Genomic DNA, 22,418 nt, shown 5'->3' with positions numbered 1-22,418 from the left:
GAAAAATGAATCACCTGATCAAATTACAGAGAGTAAAACTTGCCCAAGAGGCTGGGATTCCTTGGCCGCAGGCACTGCCTTTTGCACTTCTGAGAATTCGGACTAAACCCCGAACCAAGGAAGGATTAAGCCCATAGGAGATTGTTTATGGGTGACCTTATACTGTACAAAAGGAAATCTCTATGCAGGTGGGGGATGAGGTGTTAATATATGGTCAGCCTGGCAAAGCAATTAAAGAAAATTGAACAAACAGTATTAGGTGCCAGGGCATGAGACCTAGATGGTCCAGTGCATGATGTATTGCCAGGCAACTATGTCTATGTTAAATCTCTCTCTCAGATTCACCTCTGGAACCAAAGTGGTAAGGACCCTACCAAGTTCTCCTGACCACCCATACCACCGCCAGGGTAGAGGAATTATACCGTGGATACATCATACCCGCTTGAAGAAAGCACCAGGACCACTGTAAATCAGGATCTGAAAGTGTGTACAAGAGTTTGATAATAGTCAGTATGATTGGAGCAGTAGTCACAGCTTGGCAAGAGAAGAACTACTTAAAAATATCTAGGAAAATTGGCCAGGCTCTCAACAAATCTTGTTGGATATGCACTGCCCTCCCTAGAGGGGAGGGAAAGGTGCCAGTTTATGGGATAGTGGCACTAAATTGGACCATTCCTGACTGGGTAGAGCACGGAAAGTGTAAGTTTGGGATAGATGACAAGCCACAAAGGGGACCTAAGTTTGATTTACTAGTTATTAACTCTACTAGATCTATCTTTGTAGACAGGAAAACTGATGGTAAAGGTGGGGTGGGGGTTGGATAAGGGAACTTGACAGGCATAGGGTGTAGTTGGGAATATGGAAATTCTGGAGCAGTATCAGGGATCAGTGAAGCTGGAAGGTGGAACCAAGGTGGGGGGTGTGATCCTAGAATCGATAAGGAGTCACAGTAGGTCTCAGATAAGAACGTACTCGGAATTGTAGAGATGGGAGCATCATCCACTCATCAGGAAAATATGGCCAGGCCATGTCAGTTACCTCATGGATACCGGTGGTTATGTGGGGACAGTCAGGCACGGAGAGCGTTACCTTTAAATTGGACAGGTACTTGCACTACAGGATACTTAATACCCCAGACCATGGTGCATGAGGAGATCCCTCGGGGACTCCTGAGGACCCCTTGGATTCAAACTAAATGTACGTACAACCCCCTAGCTATATATAACAAGGGATACCACAGCTTTCTGAGAGTCCTTATCCTGGCTCGAGGAGTTGCCCAGCTAGAAAAGCTATAGTAAATATCTCTGCAACTCTGGAAATCGTGGAGAATGCCACAATGGATGCCTTGTGAGCGATCCAAGAAGAGCTATCCTCTTTATCCAAAGTAGTACTCCAGAATAGGATGGCACTAGACCTATTAACAGCCAAGGAAGGAGGGGTATGTACAATAATAAATCAGAGTTGCTGTGCTTAAATCAATAAGAATTTAAGAATCGAGAGAGATTTAAGGAAAATTTGGGAACAGACGAAAGTCTTGGTTAGGACAAGTCAGGATGACCCCAGCTGGGAAGGAGATTTATGGAAGTTGCTTACTAGCTGGCTACTGAATCTAGGATGGTTAGAGCAGCTCTTCCTAGTTTGCGTCATCTTGGTGCTGTTGGTAGGTTTTACCTGTGTAATGCTGAGATTCTCTGCCTGCCTGTGCTGGAGTATTAGAAAGGAGCACGAGATATGGAAGAGACATGAGCTTTGGCAAAAGGTGGAAAGTGGGGCCTATTTTGGGACACGTAGAACAGAAGTCCTGCTAGATTATAGAAAAGGGGGGAATTGAAGAGTGAGAACAGGACCCTGCAGTTATAGAGAGAAGGGCCTCACAGCAAGAAAAGGGAAAGTAGCTTCACAAAGTAGAAATAGGGGCAAATAGAGATAGTTTATGTAGAATGTTAGAAAACAAGGGGTTCCAAGCACTTTCACAGACACCAGGTCTGGAATAACAAGAAGGACGAAGGCCGTAAAGATTAGGACTGGAGAGCAGCTCGAAAACATTTGGCAGAGAGGTGAGTAGATGTCTGCAGGGCAAGCTGAAACCGGTTTGGGGGATGCCCCCCCCCCTTCAGGGTCAAAAGTTTGCAGCGAGGAAGATTGCGAGCCTTCATCATCACAACCTCCTACGCACGCGCACGGGGGGCAAGGACTGCATGCTGATGGGCTCTTGGGAATGTAATGAATATGTATCCGAATTCCTGTCAATTATGTATTAGTTCGACCTATATCTATAGCACGATTTCTCCTGACGCTGTGCAAGTTAGGTGGAGCGATCCCCCTTGCACCAGGGTGTACGCGCGTCACCAATATACACATGCCTGCTCTATATCCTTACTGGCCATAGGGTCTGATTTCCGCACGTCAACCAAGTAGAAGATCTTAGGGGACAGTCAGAAAAACAACATTCAGAAGTCCTTCTTCAGCAAGCCCTTAGAGAACAGTCGGCAAATGAGAGGGAGATGAGTGCTAGTTCCCCAGGTAGTGACTTTTATCCAGAAGAAAATGGGGAGGATGTGAGAGCCCAAAGAGACAAATCAGAAAACCTGGTGACTCTTCTCTGCCCTCTGATAGAAACCGGGCACGCATATGAAGAGAGCAAAGGTGGGTACTCTGGTGATTGTATCAGGGAGGTCCCCTATTCTGCTACCGAGCTGGCCAAATTAGAGAAAGATTTTGGTCACACCCCTAGGAAATCAGAGACAGAGTATGTGTGGACAGTGCCACTCACAGGGGGAGATCAGATCCCGTCGATTGAAAAGGAATCAGAGGGTTACTGGGGACCTGGAATATTTTTCACCACTGGCAACCACTGTGCCTTGTGGTCCCTTGCTCAAAGAGCTGCTTATTGGGACGATAAGGACCACTGATGTTGTGTGGTTTGATTTGATTTTGAGCATGTTTCTCACGCTTACGGAAATGTTCTGTTTGTTACTCAGGAGGGACTCTGAGGCTGTAATCAGACACAGATTCCAATGCGTGCCTTTCATCTTGATATCCTCCATTCGCTCTGTGAGTACCCGTGTACAGGTTTGTTGATGAGCAGACCACGCTTCTGTCAACACACCTGAATTGTTTCTGGCCCTGATAGAAGTGGGCCATTGCACACAGTAACCTCTGAGGAATCTGAGGCTGGGAAAATATGCTTGTGTGTACCTGCAAAAACACACTGTGCGAATGTGCCCAACGTTATGGGCAGGTAGTGCTGTTTATATTAATGAAAATATTGGTATGCAAATGAAGCATGCATACAGAATTTCCCGTGGCCTGGGCAAGAAACCAAACATGCCTCACTTTCTGGAGAAAGTACTGCTTAGATTTCAGACTAGTCAGGTAGTCCCGTGGAGGAGCCTTGTTTAAGGTGGTTTGAAAAGGACCGTATTTCTAAATGCAGTCGCTGTACCAATGACCTACTTCCGATAGTTTGGACTTACACACTGAATTTTGGACATCAGACTTAGCATGAATTATCTATATGAAGTCTAACTCCCACTGCAAGAAACAAGTATACTCAGATCTACTTGAATTTTGCTATATTCCATTCAGAACAACGCATTAACTTTCATACAAGCTTTTGCATTTTATTTACTTTTTGTGCCTTATTCTGCTGGACCGTAGGTAACAGCGTTCCATTAAACATATGGATATAGTTTTATATATTTATTATATATTTATTATGTATGTGGATATAGTTTTATTTCCTAGTTTTGTGCAGAAACTATGTACGAGGTATTTGCAAAAGATAACAACATTTGCCTTAATTATGCAGGATGCAAGAGGAATTTTGTTTCAAGTGTGAATGCCTGAGGGTAAAATTTAGCTTCTAGGCTAAATAAGTCTAGTAGTCTAATAATCAGTTCGAGTAGAAGCGGTCGTCTTTGCCATCTGTCATTCTGTGAGGTCGTGTGGCATTTCCACCACGGTGCATTCTCTCAAATAATGGGTGCCTTTTTCCATAGCAGTCCATCTCTTTATCCCAGGCATCAGATGTTCTTCAAAGGGGTATTTTTCCTTTACGGCTAATAGCATTTGCTTCCAGAGGATGAAGGCCTCAGCCTGACATCCACTAATACCTCTGTCAGTGCCTTAGCAGTGCTTCCCGGTTGCTGAGCCTATCTGCCATCTAGCAACACACCGTTGGCCCCGGTGCCCCAGCATTAAAGTGACCAGGTGGCAATGGGTTTGTTTGGGTGCCGTGCAAAATCTTTTCTCAAACCTCAGATTTCAGTTGTTTTCAAAGGTCAATTAGTAGTGCTGACAGTGTCCTCCTCACCTTCTTCTTCTTGTCTTCTAGTTTTTGCTGTTGCCTTCCTTGGTGTCGGTGACAGCGGTCTTGTCGAGAGCCCCTCCCCTGGATCTTCTGCCTCTCCTTCCTCCTCTTCCTCTTCTTTCTGGTCTAGACGAGGAGTCATCTGCTTCAATTTACATCCTTATAGAGGGACAACTGACATCAATACTGGTGCCTCCCGTGATTGAACCAGTTGTGCAGTTTCGATGCTTTTTCTCTCTAGTTCAACTCAGAGGCAGCCTTGTTTAGATTGGAGTCTGTCTGGTTTGTATTGGAGGTGGGCTCAGTCAGACTGGAGGGTGTCTCATCTGGATTGGAACAGACAGAAGAGGTTTCAGAAATGTTCTCATTCATCTCGGAGGGTGTCATGTTCAGATTGGAAGGTGTCCCATGATGAATCTTTTGGTCTGGAGGACGCTTAGGCTCTGAGGTTAACTTGCTATTTCCTGGGGTGGACAGTGCTAGAAACACCGATGTGCACTGTAGAGAGCCTCCAGAAAAGCACATCAAACTGCTTTCGTACCCTCAGGCTTCTGCGTCTCTTTTGACTGTGTGGAGCTGAGTTTTGCAAGATGCTTTGAAAGACTGGAGCATGGAAAAACTGTCTGCCTCAGCCGTGGTGACGCTGCTTCTGATGCTGCTGCGGAAGCTTCAGAGCTATCGAGCACACCTCTGAAACGCCACGAAAACCAGTGGTTTCCCCTGCAAAGTTTGTATTCCAGGCTGAATCCATCAAGAGTGTTTTCAGCGGTGAAAAGACGTTCCCATTTGGAAATACTTCTGCCCCCAGTTCCCTCTTTGGATTTGGCTTTCATCCCCCAAGAAAAAGCGCAGCATCCCAGAAAGCAGAGCAGGAAAAGCCAGGAGCAGCTGAACCACCCAAAAGCTGCGGTGCGCCTCAGAAGCCTTTGGAGGGCAAGGCATCCCAGCTGGCTCCTGCAGCACAAGATGGGCCCTCCAACTTCTCCTTTAAAATTCTGGAAAAGGGTGAGTGTTAATTGAACTAGCAGTTGATTCAAGCGTGCAACTCATTGGTCAGTCGTTTATCAACGCCAGTCGTTGTATTACTTCTGTCTTAATGGCATGGAGTTTCTTTCAGTTGTAATGCACGCATGGGAATCTTCACATTGTAGTGAAGGCCAAAATCAGGTCCCTGCAGTATAAAAAGAAGGGCTTCATAGCAAGAAAAGAGAAAGCAGCTTCACAAGGTAGACATAAGGGACAAATAGAGATAGTTTATGTAGAAAGTATTAGAAAACAAGGGATTCCAAGCACTTTCACAGACACCAGGTCTGGAATAACAAGGAGAATGAAGGCCGTAAAGATATGGACCGGAGAACAGCTCGAAAACATTTGGCAGGGAGGTGATTAGACGTCTGAAGTGCAAGCTGAAACCAGTTCGGGGGATGCCCCCCCTTCGGGGTCAGAAGTTTGCAGCGAGGAAGACTATGAGCCTTCGCGAGGAAGACTACGAGCCTTCATCATCACGACCTACTACGCACGCGCAAGGGGGGGGAGGGACTGTATGCTAATGGGCTCTCGGGAATGTAGTGAATATGTATCCGAATTCCTGTCAACTACTGATTATGTATTAGTTCGACCTATATCTATAGCACGATTTCTTCGGACGGTGTGCAAGTTAGGTGGAGCGATCCCCCTTGCACCGGGGTGTACGCGCGTCACCAATAAACACATACCTGCTCTATATCCTTACTGGCTATAGGGTCTGATTTCCGCACGTCAATTTGGCACCCCAGATGGGACCCACTCTGTTCGGCTGCAGGAGCGGCTGAGAGAGGGGACACCTTTGGCGCGCCCCAAGATTTCTTGGAAGGACTTCCTTCCTCACCCGATCACTGCGGGGACCGACAAGGACCATCCGTAGGCGGACCAGGTATGTGTATGGGAAAGGGGGAGCCCATAAGGCGTGAGGAGACGTCCTACACAGGGTATGAAGGAGCGTGCCTGCTCCCCCCCCCGAGGTATGTGAGCTCACGGGTTAGGCTGCTGGCTGGGGTAGGAAGACTCCTTGGGGAGTTCCTACAAAGGGGACCTGTAAGTCGTACGCGAGGAAAGAGCAACAGCTCTCTCTTAGGTGATTGGTAACAGCAGGGATTTTGTCAGATGATAGCGTGGATTCTCCTGGAGATAGTAGTGGGAGTTATAGGTTGTATTATTGTTATCACCATCTGCTGAGTGTTCGGTACCGTGGATCTCATCACTGCAGGTCAAGCTGACTTTCGGAAAAATCTAAAAGCTTGCAACTGATCAACTAATGTACTAGTGTTATTAAGATTCCAGCTAAAGGACATCGTCAGCACTGTGTATTATGTATAAACCATGGTTTTTGTTCTAAATGTCAGAGTGAGTGTGGTGTGAGTGAGACGCGTTCCATTCAGGGAGTGAGTGTCAGTCCATTTATGTAGTACTGTGTTCCAACTGTGGGGAAGAGTGTAAAGGAAGGTGGACAGGCTTCTGTGAGATCTGTTTCCAAGTGTTTATAACTGAACTGTATATCTATACAGTGTTAAGGGCTGTTTGTGGAAACTTTGAGGAAATTAGGAATCAATAAGAATTGTGTAAACATCATGGGAGGCTCCCAGGGGAAGGAAATTCCCAAACAAACCCCTTTGGGATGTGCATCGGCACATTGGTGGGATATTGCAGGGGAACCTGGAGGCATCCTGAGTAAGAAAACTTTAATCAAGTATTGCAATCAATGGTGGTTAATATTATAAGTTAGAAGATGATGAGAAGTGGCATCGGAATGAGACCCTAAACTATAATGCCTTCTTATAGTTACTGTTATTCTTAAGGAGGGAAGGTAAATGAAATAACATAAACTGTTTTTATAATTGAGTGCTCTAATCACGAGACTAAGTACTGGGTGTTTGTGGAAACTGAAGAACTGTATTGTTTAATTTGTGGGTTCTGACGGGAATGGGGCAAACAGTTCTGATGGTATAAGTAAGTGTAATTGTTAATGGTATACAAAAGCTTGATTGGGGGTATGTGGAAGTGTAACTGAGGGTATGAACAGTGGACAAAGGAAAAAGTGTTAAAGAGAAAGTGAGTTTATCTGCGCTGCATGAGAGCAGCCCCCACCCCCCCGCACCATTCCCCTGCGAGCAGAACTCTCAGAGTGAGAGAGAGTGTCGGAGTCAGAGACCGCTGTTGTAAACAGCGTTACTTGCAAATGGGGGAGGTGGAGAGGATGGGGCACTGGAAGTGAGAATAGCTTCATCTCTAGAGATCTGGGAAACCCGAAATTCCAGTGTTAGCACTGGAAACCTCTGGAGAGGAGGAGGTGAAACTGAAATGTAATGTTAGTACTTTATGTAATGATGAGTTTGGAAAGTGAAAAGTTTCAGGACGCAGGCTGAGGAAGGCAAAGATGAGCAAGGTGTAACGGGGTTGTCAGAACCAAAGAGGGTGAGCAATACGAAGAAAAAACTAACTGAGAAACAGAGATAGTAAGGAAATTGGGAATAGCAACAGCTGTTACTGTTGTGCTGCTAGAGTAGAGCCTTAGGAGCCAGAGGTCCCCTTAGAGAGAGGTAAAGGGAGGGGCCTGGAAGAACCCATGGAGGGTTCCACCCCTGCTGGACTGCAAGCAGTGTGCTAACTGTAGGGAAATGAGACATTGGTGGAGAAATCCAACCGTCTCTTATTGCAAAAAGCTGAATGATGGGAACCTGGGAAGTTATTCCTAGCAAATCCACTGGTTAAATTGCAGCTAGGAGAGCAGGAGAAAGAGGTTTATTTTGTGGTGGGTACGGGGGCCTCTTACCACCCATAGATGATTTTGCAACAGTAGTAGGAGCTACTGCCCAACAAGAAAGGCTTACCTTTTGGGATCAACTAAATACGGGCTGAGAAAATAAGTAGGAATACATAAATTCTTGTACATGCCACGTTGTCCAAAACCGTTACTCTGGCAAGACTTATTAGAACAAATGGATGCAGAGATTAAATTCAATAAAACTGGAGCTAAGGGTCAAACGTTATTGAAAATTGTAAGTCTGGCTTTAACACAAACTGGGAAAAACAATGGTGTACCCCCAGAAGTTACAGAAATCTTAAATAAAGTATGCTTAGGAGTGTGGGTACCAGGGATACCTGGTAGAGACAAAATGCAGCCCCAAGTTAAAAGCAAGAGCTAGGGCCAGCCCAGTCAGGGTAAAGCAGTGCCCTTTGAGGATATGCAACTGTAGAAGGATAAAAGAAAAATAGATAACTTTTGGATTTTGGATTACTAACTGAATGTGAATCCAAATACAATATTCCAATCTTGCCGATGAAAAATTGGATAGCAAGTGCTATAGTTTAGTACAAGATTTGAGGGCAAGTAATAGAATTGTTGAATGTATGCACTCCGTGGTGGCAAATCCATACACTTTAGTAACTAAGTTAGGGAATGAGTAGGTGGAGTTTGCCTTCTGGATTTGAAGGATGACTTTTCTGCCTGGTTTGGGAAGCCTAAGGTTATTTGCCGTTGAATAGGAGAGCCTCAATTCGGGACAAAAAGACTCAGTTAACCTGCACAGTGTTACCCAGGGTTGTGAAAACAACCCAGTGATTTTTGAGAACTGGTCAACTCGTGAGCCTGAGACTTGGGTTCCTCCATCCCACAGTGGAACTTTACTGCAGCATGTGGATGCCACAGAAACAAAGAGGACTGTGTGCAATGGACTGTGAGTGTGCTGAATTTCTCTGTTTAAATGATTATCAAGTTTCTCAACAGAAGGCACAAATAACTCAACGGCAAGTGATGGATCTGGGATAGGAGATTACAGCTGGACTTGGAACCTTAAGGACTGCCAGGAAAGAAGCCATCTGCCAAACCCCTGAGCCACAAAGTGCCGAGGAACTCCGTACATTCTCAGGAGTGACAGCAGGGTGCCAACTGTGGATACACGGCTACGGACTGTTGGTAAAGCCCCTTCATGAAGTAAGTAAGAGATGGCCAGAGTGGTTGAGGGCGGTGGCTGCACCAGTGCTCAATATTCAAGAACCTGGTAAATTTACGCTAGGCCAAAGAATAACAGTTTTAATATCTGATACAGTGTCTACTGTATTGGAGGTAAAAGGGCGCATTGGCTCTCACCCCCAGAGGTTCCTGAAATACCAGGTCATCTTGGTACAGCAGGATGATGCAGAAATAACTGTAACTAATATTGTCAACCCAGCATCTTTCCTTAGCGGAACTCCTGGAGAACCAGTATTGACTGCTTTGAAACAACTGCAGCTACGGACTGTTGCCAGTCGGACCTGAAAGGTGAATCCTTAGAAGATGCAGAAGACACCTGGGTTACTGATGGAAGCAGTTTTGTGAGACAAGGAAACCGTAAGGCAGGATATGCAGTAACTGCTACTGACAAGGTAATCGAAGCACAACCATTACCTGTGGGGACTTTCTCTCAGAAGGCTGAAATAACTGCCTCAACAAGAGCCTGAAATATATGGACAGATGCTAATCATGTATTTGGGATGCTACACGCTCATAGCACCATCTGAAAAGAGCAAGGAATGCTCACACACAAGGAAAAACAGCATAATGTAAATCTACCGAAGAGCGTGGCTATTATACATTGTAAAGAACATCAGAAAGGTAACACTGTACAGGAAACTGGGGATAAGATGGTGGATCAGGTGGCAGAACAGGCAGTTGAAGAGGGCTTTAATTCCAGACGGTAAACTTAAAATTTCTGAACCTGAGTCAAAACCTGTAAAATATTTTAAAGAGGATAGCAATCTAATTAATGATTTAGAAGGAAGAGAGCAGGCTGACAGATGGACATGTTGTTTTGCCCTTTGGTATTTTATAGAAATTGGTTCTAAGGGAGGATAAGAAAATGTATTGGGCAAACGGACATTACAAAGTACGATCCTAGTACCAGGAAAGGGGTTCAAGTGGGCCTGTTGGGAAAGAGAACCTTCCAGGGCAACAGTGACAAATTGATTTCTTGAAACTCGCAAGAAAAGGGGGGTATCGCTGTATGTTGGTACTAACTGATACCTTTTTGGGATGGCTAGGGGTATTTCCCTGTAGGACTAATAAGGCTCGGGAAGTAACGAAAATGCTGTTACATGCTGTTAATTCCAAGGTTCGGGGTTCCTGTAGCAACCTCATCAGATCGAGGCCCACATTCTTGCCAAGGTGGTCCAAAAAAAAAAAAAAAAAAAGCACATTATTGGGAATTGATTGGCAATTGCACACACCTTATAGACCGCAGTCATGCGGACAGGTGGAAAAAAAACGAATCACCTGATCAAATTACAGATAGGAAAACTTGGCCAAGAGGCTGGGATTCACTGGCTGCCGGTACTGCCTTTGGCATTTCTGAGAATTCAGACTAAACCCCGAACCAAGGAAGGATTAAGCCCACATGAGATTCTTTATGGGCGACCTTATACTGTACAAAAGGAAATCTCTATGCAGGTGGGGGATGAGGTGTTGAGTGAATATATGGTCAGCTTGGCAAAGCAATTAAAGAAAATTGAACAAGCAGTATTCGGTGCCAGGGCACGAGACCTAGATGGTCCAGTGCATGATGTATTGCCAGGCGACTATGTCTATGTTAAACCTCTCTCTCAGATTCACCTCTGGAACCAAAGTGGGAAGGACCCTACCAAATTCTCCTGACCACCCATACCACCGCCAAGGTAGAGGGACTTACACTGTGGATACGTCATATCCACCCGAAGAAAGCACCAGGACCACAGAGAACAGCAGAAGAGAGCGGACCACTGAAAATCAGGATCCAAAAGCATGTATAAGATTTTGATAATAGTCAGTATGATTGGAGCAGTAGTCACAGCTTGGCAAGAGAAGAACTACTTAAAAATATCTAGGAAAATTGGCCAGGCTCTCAACAAATCTTGTTGGATATGCACTGCTCTCCCTAGAGGGGAGGGAAAGGTGCCAGTTTATGGGATAGTGGCACTAAATTGGACCATTCCTGGTTGGGTAGAGCACGGAAAGTGTAAGTTTGGGATAGAAGACAAGTCACAAAAGGGACCTAAGTTTGATTTACTAGATATTAAGTTTACTAGATCTGTCTTTGTAGACAGAAAAACTGATGGTAAAGGTGGGGTGGGGGTTGGATAACGGAACTTGACAGGCATAGGGTGTAGTTGGGAATATGGAAATTCTGGGGCAGTATCAGGGATCAGTGAAGCTGGAAGGTGGAACCAAGGTGGGGGGTGTGATCCTAGAATCGATAAGGAGTCACAGTAGGTCTCAGATAAGAACATACTCGGAATTGTAGAGATGGGAGCATCATCCACTCATCAGGAAAATATGGCCAGGCCATGTCAGTTACCTCATGGATACTGGTGGCTATGTGGAGACAGCCAGGCACGAAAGGCATTATAAAGTGCTCTGCCTGCCTGTGCCGAAATACGAGAAAAGAATACAAGATATGGAAGAAATATGAGCTAAAGCAAAAGGTGGAAAGTGGGACCTATTTTGGGACACAAAGAACAGATTAAAGAATCTAGCAGGTAGAAGTCCTGCTAGATTATAGAAAAGGGGGGAATTGAAGGCCAAAATCAGGTCCCTGCAGTATAGAAAGAAGGGCTTCATAGCAAGAAAAGAGAAAGCAGCTTCACAAGGTAGACATAAGGGGCAAATAGAGATAGTTTATGTAGAAAGTATTAGAAAACAAGGGATTCCAAGCACTTTCACAGACACCTGGTCTGGAATAACAAGGAGAATGAAGGCCATAAAGAAAAGGACCGGAGAACAGCTCGAAAACATTTGGCAGGGAGGTGATTAGATGTCTGAAGTGCAAGCTGAAACCAGTTCGGGGGATGCCCCCCCTTCGGGGTCAGAAGTTTGCAGCGAGGAAGACTATGAGCCTTCGCGAGGAAGACTACGAGCCTTCATCATCACGACCTACTACGCACGCGCAAGGGGGGGGAGGGACTGTATGCTAATGGGCTCTCGGGAATGTAGTGAATATGTATCCGAATTCCTGTCAACTACTGATTATGTATTAGTTCGACCTATATCTATAGCACGATTTCATCGGACGGTGTGCAAGTTAGGTGGAGCGATCCCCCTTGCACCGGGGTGTACGCGCGTCACCAATAAACACATACCTGCTCTATATCCTTACTGGCTATAGGGTCTGATTTCCGCACGTCAGTGGACTTTCAAGTGGGGTGAATCTGAAGTTGTTGGTATTTGCACGTAAGAATACAGACGGACGTGCCTTGTGCAGGATCCAGTGTTGCTGTGTAGTGAGGAAGACGCAGTCCCCGTCCCTCCCTCCCCAGTCTGCATGTGGGATGTGCCATGAGAATGAGCTGTGAAACTGCCGAAGGCCTGGCAGCCGGCTCGGGGCGCGCTCGCTGGGGGAATTCCTGCCTGGCACCCGAGCCTGTGCTGAAGCGGCGAGAGCCTGGCTGGAAGCCATCCGGGCAGCACCGCGGTGGCAGCAGGAGGTGCAGCAAGGCCGTCCTGCGGCCGGCTCCGGGCTGAGGACACTCGGCGTCCTCTGCTCTACGCGACTCCAAGGAGCCCGGTTGCCTGCACCGGAGCTGGGAGCAGCCTGCTCCGCACCCAAGGTAGGTGCCCTTCGTGGCTCGTGCAGAGGAGCGCACGCTTCCTGCCCCCTGCCAGCAGCACCGGGAGGGGAGCGGGGAGCGGCGCCGGGCGGGGCGGAACCGGCACTGCTGTACCCCAGGCGGGACCCCGGTCCCGGCTCCAGCTCCTGCCCAGCACAACAGGTCTGCTGGGCCAGACGGGCTGCAACGAGGGGAGCAGCGGTTCCCAGGCGTGTTGCAGCCCGGGCTGGGCTCCGAGGGGCACAGGAAGGGACTGGAGCTGGGACAGCGAGGAGGTGAGCGGAGGAGCTCAAGCGTGCTCTGCTGCCCGGTTGGCTCTCTGTAACGCACCGTAGCTGGGAGTGCATTTCTTCGTCTGGGCCACAGGAGACACAGGAGATGACCTCGCTCCACCGTTCTGCACGCATGGAATGTAAAGCCTCCAGGGGGAACTTTTCCACTTCCCTCCCCGGCAGCCCCCAGTTTCCCTTCGGGGACCCTGCAGGCAATATCTGCCTCTAGCGGCCCTTTCACCGTTACCTTTTGTGCGCTGAGCGCTCGGCTGATGGCTCACCTGGGGTTGTGCAAACCCCTCCCAAGGCTTTTGTTCAGGCTGTCCCGGCAGCTGCTGCAGATGCCTTCAGCACACAGCTGCGGGCCCTGAGCACGCTCAGCGTCTGCACCAGCTCCGGCACTGGGCTCCCGTAATAGACGATGACAAGCTGGCAGCCTGCGGGCTGGCTCGAGCACACGTTGAGAACGTGCCCAAGCAGCAGGTCAGTAAAGCGCAGCCCAGGCTGCCTGCTGCAAAGGGCGCGCGCTGCTGAGGACGTCCCCGCGAAGTGAGCGTAGTCCGCGTGCTCAGCTGAATGGGAAGCAGCGCCCCCTGGAGGGGGAGGAGGGAAATGCAGCCGCCGAGGCATTCTTGGTGCAATGAGGGAACTGCGCTGGTTTAGCTTGGAGAAAAGGAGGCTGCGGGGGGACCTCATCGTGACCTTCCAGTTCTTGAGGGAAACGTATAAACAGGAGGGGAAACGACTGTCTACATGGGTGGATAGTGATAGGACAAGGGGCAATGGTTTTGAATTGAGACAGGGGAGGTTTAGGTTAGGTATTAGGAGGAAGCTTTTTGCTCAGAGGGTGGTGAAGCCCGGGAACAGGTTGGCCAGAGATGTCGTGGATGCCCCGTCCCTGGAGGCATTCGAGGCCAGGCTGGATGTGGCTCTGGGCAGCCTGGTCTGGTGGTTGGTGACCCTGCACATAGCAGGGGGTTGGAACTCAATGATCTTTGAGGTCCTTTTCAACCCAGGCTGTTCTACGATTCCGTGATTGCCTTTGGATCTTCTCTCTAATACATCACCTTAGAGAAGCTCACAAAGCTCCAAACCAGCCTTGGGTCTCTTGCAGAAGATCTGCATCAGCAAGGTGCCTCGACGTCAAGGTGCGAGGGATCTGTGTGCAGGTGTGATCTCGAGACATCCCTCCTCCAGGGGAGATCCTGTCATGCAGCCCGCTGCTGTGCAGGAGAGCTTGAGGGGTGCTTGGGCTGCTCCCTGTTTTGGGGTAAGATGACCGCCTCCTTGCCATGCTTTGTCTTAGGCACACAATCCATGTGTTGAATCTGCTGTGGAACTGGGTGTCAGCTATCAGTTCTTTCAGCCCCCCAGTTTGAGACAGCTTTGTGATGGTTCGTCTCTTTGAGCCAGAGCGTTAGCAGTGCTGTTGCTCATTGTCTTCCTGTGCCAGGCCTGGTGTGCCATCCCCCAGGCAGTGCCCTGCAGATGGGCTGGGGAGGGCTGGGCTGGGAGAGGGACTGCTGCGTTCCCTCCCAGCTGCCCTGCCCTTTCTCTTGTTCCTGCAGGCTCCAGTTCAACTTCTCCCTTCCAGCCGTGATCATCCCAGCCTGCGGGAGAGCAGCAAATGGCCACAGCACATCCGTGTCAGGTAGGGGCTGGGGGAAGCAGGCAGGAGAGGCCAAGGGGCGAGGGATGTGAATGCAGGGGGAGAGGGAGGTGCCCTCAGCCAGCATGCGTGTGCTGGGGATGGAGAAGCGGCTGGGACGGGAGTTTCTGTCGTGTGTGAGCTGCTTCCCTGGGCCTCGGCTGTTCCCAGCAAGGAGCCTCTTTGCTTGCAGGAGCCCGTGAGCTTTGTGGAGGTGGCCGTGTATTTCAGCAGGGAGGAGTGGGCGCTGCTGGACCCTGCGCAGCGGGCGCTCTACCGGGACGTGATGCTGGAGACGTACCAGTGTGTGGCCTGGCTGGGTGAGGGCTTTGCTGCCTTTCCTCCTCGTGAGGTCACCTTTGGCTGTGCAGAATGAGCCTCTGCAAGCTGAGGCTTGGATGATCACCGTGCGGTTACGTGTTGATAACTACAGCAGCAACAAAGGAAATACCGAAAAGCGTGAGTTTCAGAAGGGATTAGTATGCACAGCACTCTGATAAAAGCCCCAGAGTCAGTGCTGGCAAGCAGGCATCAGCCAGGAGGAAGAAAACCAGCCCTTGTGTTGCTGTGCTGCACGGTGCCAGCAGCTCCAGCTAATAGATGACTCCCTGGTACTCCTTTAGAATTTAGGATTTTCCATTCAGTTGCCATGGAGACATTTCGATGCCTTGGTCATTGATATATTGTAAGAAAATAAACGAGCTGTTGAAAAGTTAATTTTAAAGAAAATATCCCATCATAATTTTCAGAGATTTACGTCTTAGATTTACAAAAGCATTCTTTGCTCTAAAGGAAGGAAGCTGTGGCTCCAGTGTCATTCAGGCCCAAATTGTGGTTTCTCCATGGGGAGGGACACAGAGTGGAGATGTTGAACAGGCACTGTGCCGGAACGATGGAAATGATCTCATCTCCCCTGTTTCTCTCACTGAAGCTCCACTTCCAGCCCCCAGACCCAGGCTGATCTCCCTGCTTGAAGGAGGGAAGGACCCCTGGATCCCAGATGTGCGTAGCCCTGAGGCCGTGCCAGGAGACCTCAGCCCAGGTGAGGTGCTGGAGGGAGGGAAGGAGGAGGTTGTGGCTGTAAGAGTCATCTCTGTCTGTGTTTTATTTTGGGCACCGTGTGCTATTTCTGGATTTCTTCTTTCATCCAGCAGGAATTGGGATTACAGATATACTGGAGGATCTGCAGGAAAGTGGTGTGGCTGAAGGGCGGTGGGGTAGTGCCTGTGTGCGAGAGATCAGAAGGGATGTCCAAGGAGGCCTGCGGCAAGGTCAGGGCGAACACATCAAGAAGGCACTGGGAAAGCGTCTGGGAAAGACAGGAAGGAGCTCACTGGACTTCAACATAGGTCAAAAGCAGCCTGAAGAACCCGGGAGCAAGGATGTGTGCCGGAAGAAAAAGCAGAATCCATGCACTGAGTGTGAGAAAAGCTTTGAAATAGATTCCAGCGTCATTATCTGCCAGTGCATACGCTCAGCAATGAGCCTGTACAAGTGCTCTGAGTGTGGGAAGAGCTTGACATGGAAATCCCACCTCACCAATCACCAGCGCATCCACACAGGGGAAGGACCCTACAGGCGCTCTGAGTGTGGGAAGAGGTTCAAAAGGAGGTCTGAATTGAAGCTGCGCCAGCGCTTCCACACAGGAGAGAGACCCTTTCAGTGTCCTGGGTGTGGGAAGACCTTCAAAAGTGGTTCTCACCTCACTTGCCACCAACGCATCCACACAGGAGAGAGACCCTTTCAGTGTCCTGAGCGTGGCAACAGCTTCAAAACAGGAGAGAAGGCCTTTACGTGTCCTGAGTGTGAGCAGAGCTCTAAACACAGACCTCGTCTCAACACCCACAAGCACATCCACAGCGCACACAGGTTGTAGAAGTATCCTAAGATTCTTCGAAACTGCTTCAAAAGCAGTTCCAGCCTCGTTAACTACCAGCACAACCACACACGATACAGAGCCTGCAGAGCCCCGAACGTGGGGAGGGCTTCAGCCAGAGCCCCAGCCTGGTCACCACCTGTGGCTTTGTGCGGTGCTGAGCCTTACAAATCCCTTGAGTAGAGGAAGAGCTCCGTGGCCGAACTGAACTCTGTTCCTCCTTGCCTGCCTGGGAATTACCCCCTTTTGCTCTCTTTCAGCTGCTGTTGCTATATGGAGAGGCCATGCACATGAGAGTCCAGAGAGGGATGTGTCACACCCTCTGCCAGGTGGCACATTTCTGCCAGGGCTGTGTGGAAGGAGATACCTGGGAAGTCTCTTGTTATCTCCCCTAGAGAATCCGATCTGCTGTGGGGCCGCAGGTGAGGACCCAAAGGAAACCTCAGCTGGGCCGATATGTCACCAGGAAGGAAGAAATTCTGTCTGCAGGGAGTGTGGGAAGAGCTTCATCTGGAGCTCAGCTCCTTAGTAAGCCCCAGAGAACCAACCCAGAGCAGAGTCCCTGTGAGTGCCTTGACTGCAGGAAGAGGTCTGTCCAGAGCTGGGAGCTCATCACACGCCAGTGGATCCACGTGAGGAACCCTACAGACGTGCAGCCTGCAAGAAGAGCTTTGTCCACAGCTCGAACCTGCTGAGGTAGCAGAGTGTCTGCACTTGGGTGAAGTCCAATACGTGCCTGCAGTAGTGAGTTCACGCGGCAGGAAGCCTTAGAAATGCCTTGAGTGTGAGAAGGGCTTTGTGCAGAGCAGAGGGCTCCTCACATGCATGAGATGACAGTCGTGGAAGAAGTGCTACAAATGACCCATGTGTGGGAAGATTGTCAACCACAGCTCCTACCTGATCAAACACCAGGGGTGGCCCTGCAAGTGTCTCTCTTGCCGACTCCAGCCTGCTGCTTGCTTCTGGGGAAGCCATTTCTTTCGCACAACCCCCCCTATCAGGGGGACTTCCATTCTCGGGGTGGATGCTCACTTGGGAGGCTTTGTCTTGGTGAATTCGACCGGTAGCTGCATCCACCCCGCAGAAAGCAGTGCCCTCAGTATCACACGTCACCTCTGCACTCACTGGAATCAACACAGGCACAGACAGAGCTCCCAAGGGAACAACCAGCCCCCCAGGTGCAGGGCTGTTATGCATTACTGGTTTTTCACGTTGGCATGCAAAGTTGGAGTCCCTGTGTGCTTCAGCATCGTCAGCATGAGTGAGACATGGTGGGAATGGTCCTGCGAGGGGTGTGCTGTGTGTGATGGATGGCTCTGGGCTCTGCAGGCCGGAGATGCAGGGCAGGTGAGATGGGATGGCGGTGCTACATGTACTGGCGGGCTGGATGGGATGGAGCTTACAGTTAGTAATACGCGGTTGAAAGCCTCTGGGTCTGGATTAAGGGACAGGGAAATAATGTGGATGTCACCATGGGAGTCTACTATAAGCCACACAGGCTGGACAGTGATACCAATTAATTATTCCTAATTCTTTAAAGGAGTATCTCAAGAGCAGCCTCTTGTCCTAACAGGACACCGGCTTCCCAGAAATTGAGGGCGAGTAGCACACAGCCAATGAGCTGTGATGATCCAATGTGCTCTCAGGGAGAACTCAAGGCGAAGTCAAGATCGCTCCTTTCCGGGCTTCGCAGGGAAACCCCCTCCTCGTAGAAAAGTGGGGTTTTTGGGGGGGAGACAGGGTCTTGTTTTGGGGTGAAAAGTGGTATTTTAGGTGAGATAATGTCATATTTTTGGGAGAAGGGTGGTACTTTGTGAAGAAAATGCCTTATTTTGAAGAGAAAAATAGTGTAATGGTTGCCGACTTCCTATTTTGGGGAGAAAGCTGGTATTTTGGGGGAGAAAATGTTTTATTTTCAATAGAAAATTGGTATTAGCAGGTGAGAAGACTTATTTTGGGGAGAAAATTGATAGTGATTGGTTTCAATTTGGGCTGAGAAAATGTCATTTTTGGGTGGTAACTGGTATCCTGCAAGAGAAAACGGCCCAGTTTTGTGAGTAGTGTCATTTTTTTGGTAGAGAAAATGCCATATATTGGGTAGGAAAGTGGTATTTTGGAGCAAAAATGTCAAATTCTGAGGTGCATTTATTTATTTATTTATTTATTTTTGTGGGAGAAAATTTCATGTTTTCAAAACCAATGTGGTATTTTAGGGAGACATTGCTTTATTTTTGGGAGAGAAGGGGTCTTCTGTAGGAGATAATGTTTAATTTGGGGGAGAAGAGAGGTATTTGGGTGGAGAAAATGTTATATATTTGGGAGAAAGTTGGTATTTTGAGGAGAAAATGTCATATTTTGAGGTGAGAAGTGCTATTCTGTGGAAGCAGTGGTCAGAATTTTTGGAGAAAATTGGTATTTGGGGGTGAAAATAAAATATTTTTGCAAAAAAAAGTGGTATTTGGGGGAGATAATGTCACATTTTTGGGAGAAAAATGGTATTTTGGGGAGACGATGTCATATTTTGGAGAAAAGTGGTGTTTTGGGGGAGGAAAAGTGTTATTCGGGGGACAAAGTTGTCATAATTTGGGGAGAAATCTGGTATTTTCTGAAAAGAATGCCTTATTTTCCGGTGAAAAGTGGCGTTCTTCTGGGAAAAAAATGCCTTATTTTCGTGAGAGATGTAGTATTTTGGTAGAGAAAATGTCAAAGACTGGAGAGGGAAGTGGTATTTTGGGGGAGAAAAGTGGTATTCAGGGGACGATATTGTCAAATTTGGGGGAGAAAAGTGGTATTTAAGAGAGAAAATATCGGTTTTTTTTTTGTTTTTTTGAAGAAAAGTGGTATTTTCGAGAGAAAAATGGTCATTTGGGGGAGGAAAGTGGTATTTTGCAAGAGAAAATTTTATATTCTCATGAGAAGTGTCATCTTATGCGTAAAAAAAATGTAATTTTATGGAGAACAGTAGTATAGAAAATGTCTGATTTTGGAGAACAAATCTGTATTTTTGGGAGAAGGCTGGTATTGTGTGCAGAACGTGTCTTATTTTTGAAAGAAAACCTGTATTTTGCAGTTGAGAAGTCATATTATGTGGAGAATAGTTGTGTTTTGTGGTGAAAATGTCTTATTTTGGTGAGAAAGCGGTATTATTTTGGGGGAGAAAATGTTATACATTTGGGAGAAAGTTGGTATTTTGAGGAGAAAATGTGAAATGACTTCCTCCCCCGGAGGCAGTGAGGTCCTGGCCAACGCTGCCCAGAGGCTGTGGGTGCCAGCCCGAAAGGCCTTCCTTGGCCCCTGGGCCTAAAGCCACTGCCACATGCAGAGAAGCCGTTCCTGGCGTCTAAAGCAACTGCCAGAGAAGCCAGCACCAGACCTGAAGCCTAAAAACACAGCTAGAGAGACTGGCACCGGCCCAAAGGCCTGAAGCCACAGCCACAGCCCGAGAGGCCGGCACCAGACCTGGGGCTTAAAGCCACAGCCACGGTTAGACAGGCTGGCATTGGACATGAGGCCTGAAGCCACAGCCCCAGAGACCAGCACTGTCCCAAGGATTAAAAGCCACAGCCGCAGCCAGAGAAGCCAGCGCTGGCCCTGGGACCTAAAGTCACAGCCTGAGAGGCAGACATCAGCTCTGGAGCCTAAAACCACAACCAGAGGCTGGCACCGGCCAAGCCACCAAGATGTGGGCAAGATGGGGGTCAGGGGCAGATATAGGCTGCTGATCTACAGTGGCCCGAGAGCCACCTTACAGTAACCCCTGAACAACCCAGTAACAGACCCATCACTGCCCCCAGCCTCATATGGGGTTATGGTGCTCACAGGGTTATGGGTTATGTGGGGTTATGGATCAGGGTTCCACCTTTGGACCACAGGAAACCCCAATCCCCTCTCAGGAAGAAATCAATAAATGCACTCCAACACCACCCCACATCCTCCATTTTGACCCTAAATTGCTCCCCACATGCCCCCAGGCCCCCTATGTCCCCATGCCACCCCATGTCCCCGCACCCACAAGTCCCACCTTTACCTCACACGTTGTCTTCTCCTGCGCAGCACTCTGTTCCTATAGTCTGTGGTCCATATCCTCAGATCCTCCCCAGATCCTCCCATGGTCCTGTTCCCCCAATGCCCCTCACATCCCTTTCACCCACATCTGTGCCCTACACCTGTTCCAGCTCCACATTCCTCTCCTGCAGCAGCTGCTCCTGCCCCAGCACCATGTGGTTGTACAAGAGTTTGATGGGGATGGGGGTCAGGAGAGGCCCCACGTGGGCTAAGGGGGTCCTGGGATGGTGATGGGTGTCCTGCCAGGGACTGTGGGGGTTTGTGAGATCCCGGGGGGGTCCTAGAGGTGGTAAAGGAGGTCTCAGGAAGTAGGGGGGTTCAGTGGGAGCACAATGGGGGACATGGGGTGCTGTTGGGGACTATGGGGCTCTGTGTGGTTATGGGCCAGCTACAGGGGAGGTGTACCGGGTCTGAGGAGGTCCTTGAGGGGTTATGAGGTTCTGTGGGGGGCTACAGCTAAAGCCATCAGACAACGTCAGCGGATGCCTGGTGCTTGGATACAAGCAGAAGTGCTGATGGAAAATCACCGCCGAAGCACAGACTGAGTCACTGGTACCTTGCAGTGAGGAAAGACTGAGATGCACAGCGTCCTCACCTGCTTGCATGTTGGAAGTGGAGGTTCAGCAGCAGCTCGACTCATGATTAAGTCCTCCAAAAACCTTCTTCTTTCTTCCTGATCAGGAGACTGGATACTGAAACCTTCTCCAAAGTCATTATTAAACAATATCTGTACCCAAAGCCCAAGGAGAAGACACGTTTCAGATTTAAAACCACAAAACAATTATATTCTATTCCAAAACAATTTCAGTTCTAATTTAAATGTCATGACTAGCATTTTACTCACCCTGCTATGAAATGACAGACTGGGAAGAAACGTTCTCAGTAAAGCACACCAATGCTTAAAGCATTCCTAAAATAACAAGAAACTGAAGGGAAGGGAAATGCTGGGGGAAGGGGAAAGGGAGACCCTTCTAGCGCCACATCCCCTTAAAGCCCACCCTATAGCCCCATATCCCCCTATATGCAACCCAACAGCCCCCCCACAACCCCCTATAGCTCCATATCCATCTCTATAGCCCCCCACATCCCCCTATTGCCTCATATATCCCTATATCCCCCAACAGCTCCCAACAGCCCCCCTGTATCCCCCCACATCCCTCCCATTATCACTCTGTACCCCCTCACAACATCCTACAGCCTCATATCCCCCTTCACCCCCCCATAGCCCCATATCCCTCATTATCCTTCCTATAGACACATCCCAGCCCCCTCTAGCCCCATAACCCCATATATCCACTCCTATAGCTCCCCCCCAGCCCCCTAAATAATCATATCCCTCCCCAAAGCCCCCTCAGTGCCCTATAACCTCATATTCCCCCTGTATCTTCCCCAGAGCCCCCAGTAGCAAAGGGGTCTGCGGGTCATGATGGGTCTGGGGGGGCATGGGGAGTAGCGCTGGAGGGGCTGGGAGGGTACAGCCTGGATGCTGGAAGCAGCGCTGTGGTGGTGGGGTGCCCAAGTCCTTGACCCACCCCAAATCCACGGCCCATCCAACAGCCCACATCCATGCCAATATTCATGTCCCACCCCGTATCCACTCCCTACACTTATTCAATCCCATTATCATTCCAAACCTATTCCATATCTCCATAT

The 22,418-nt window shown here is 48.7% G+C and overlaps 1 protein-coding gene across 14 annotated transcripts in view; it reads left to right on the top strand.

The window, feature by feature from the left end:
• LOC112533350 (LIM and senescent cell antigen-like-containing domain protein 1) overlaps positions 1-21,724 on the top strand; it is a 31,422-nt gene extending 9,698 nt beyond the window's left edge. The window contains exons 7-12 of one of the 14 annotated variants that reach the window (XM_046900025.1): positions 340-5,317; positions 14,291-14,446; positions 14,745-14,827; positions 15,018-15,144; positions 15,756-15,866; positions 15,979-21,724. In XM_046900025.1, the coding sequence (XP_046755981.1) occupies positions 14,804-14,827; positions 15,018-15,144; positions 15,756-15,866; positions 15,979-16,700 (984 nt within the window). In that variant the 5' untranslated portion in view covers positions 340-5,317; positions 14,291-14,446; positions 14,745-14,803 and the 3' untranslated portion in view covers positions 16,701-21,724. Of the gene's footprint in view, positions 1-339; positions 5,318-14,019; positions 14,828-15,017; positions 15,145-15,755; positions 15,867-15,975 lie in introns of those variants that run through there. The other 13 variants (XM_040646603.1, XM_040646602.1, XM_046900023.1 and 10 more) reach the window with 13 other exon arrangements.
• The last annotated feature ends 694 nt before the right edge of the window (positions 21,725-22,418 follow it).

The sequence above is a fragment of the Gallus gallus genome, chromosome 12 (genome assembly GCF_016699485.2).
Source record: "Gallus gallus isolate bGalGal1 chromosome 12, bGalGal1.mat.broiler.GRCg7b, whole genome shotgun sequence".
NCBI lineage: Eukaryota > Metazoa > Chordata > Aves > Galliformes > Phasianidae > Gallus > Gallus gallus.
Note: the sequence above shows the minus strand (reverse complement) of the source record. Positions and strands in the feature narration are given on the sequence as shown.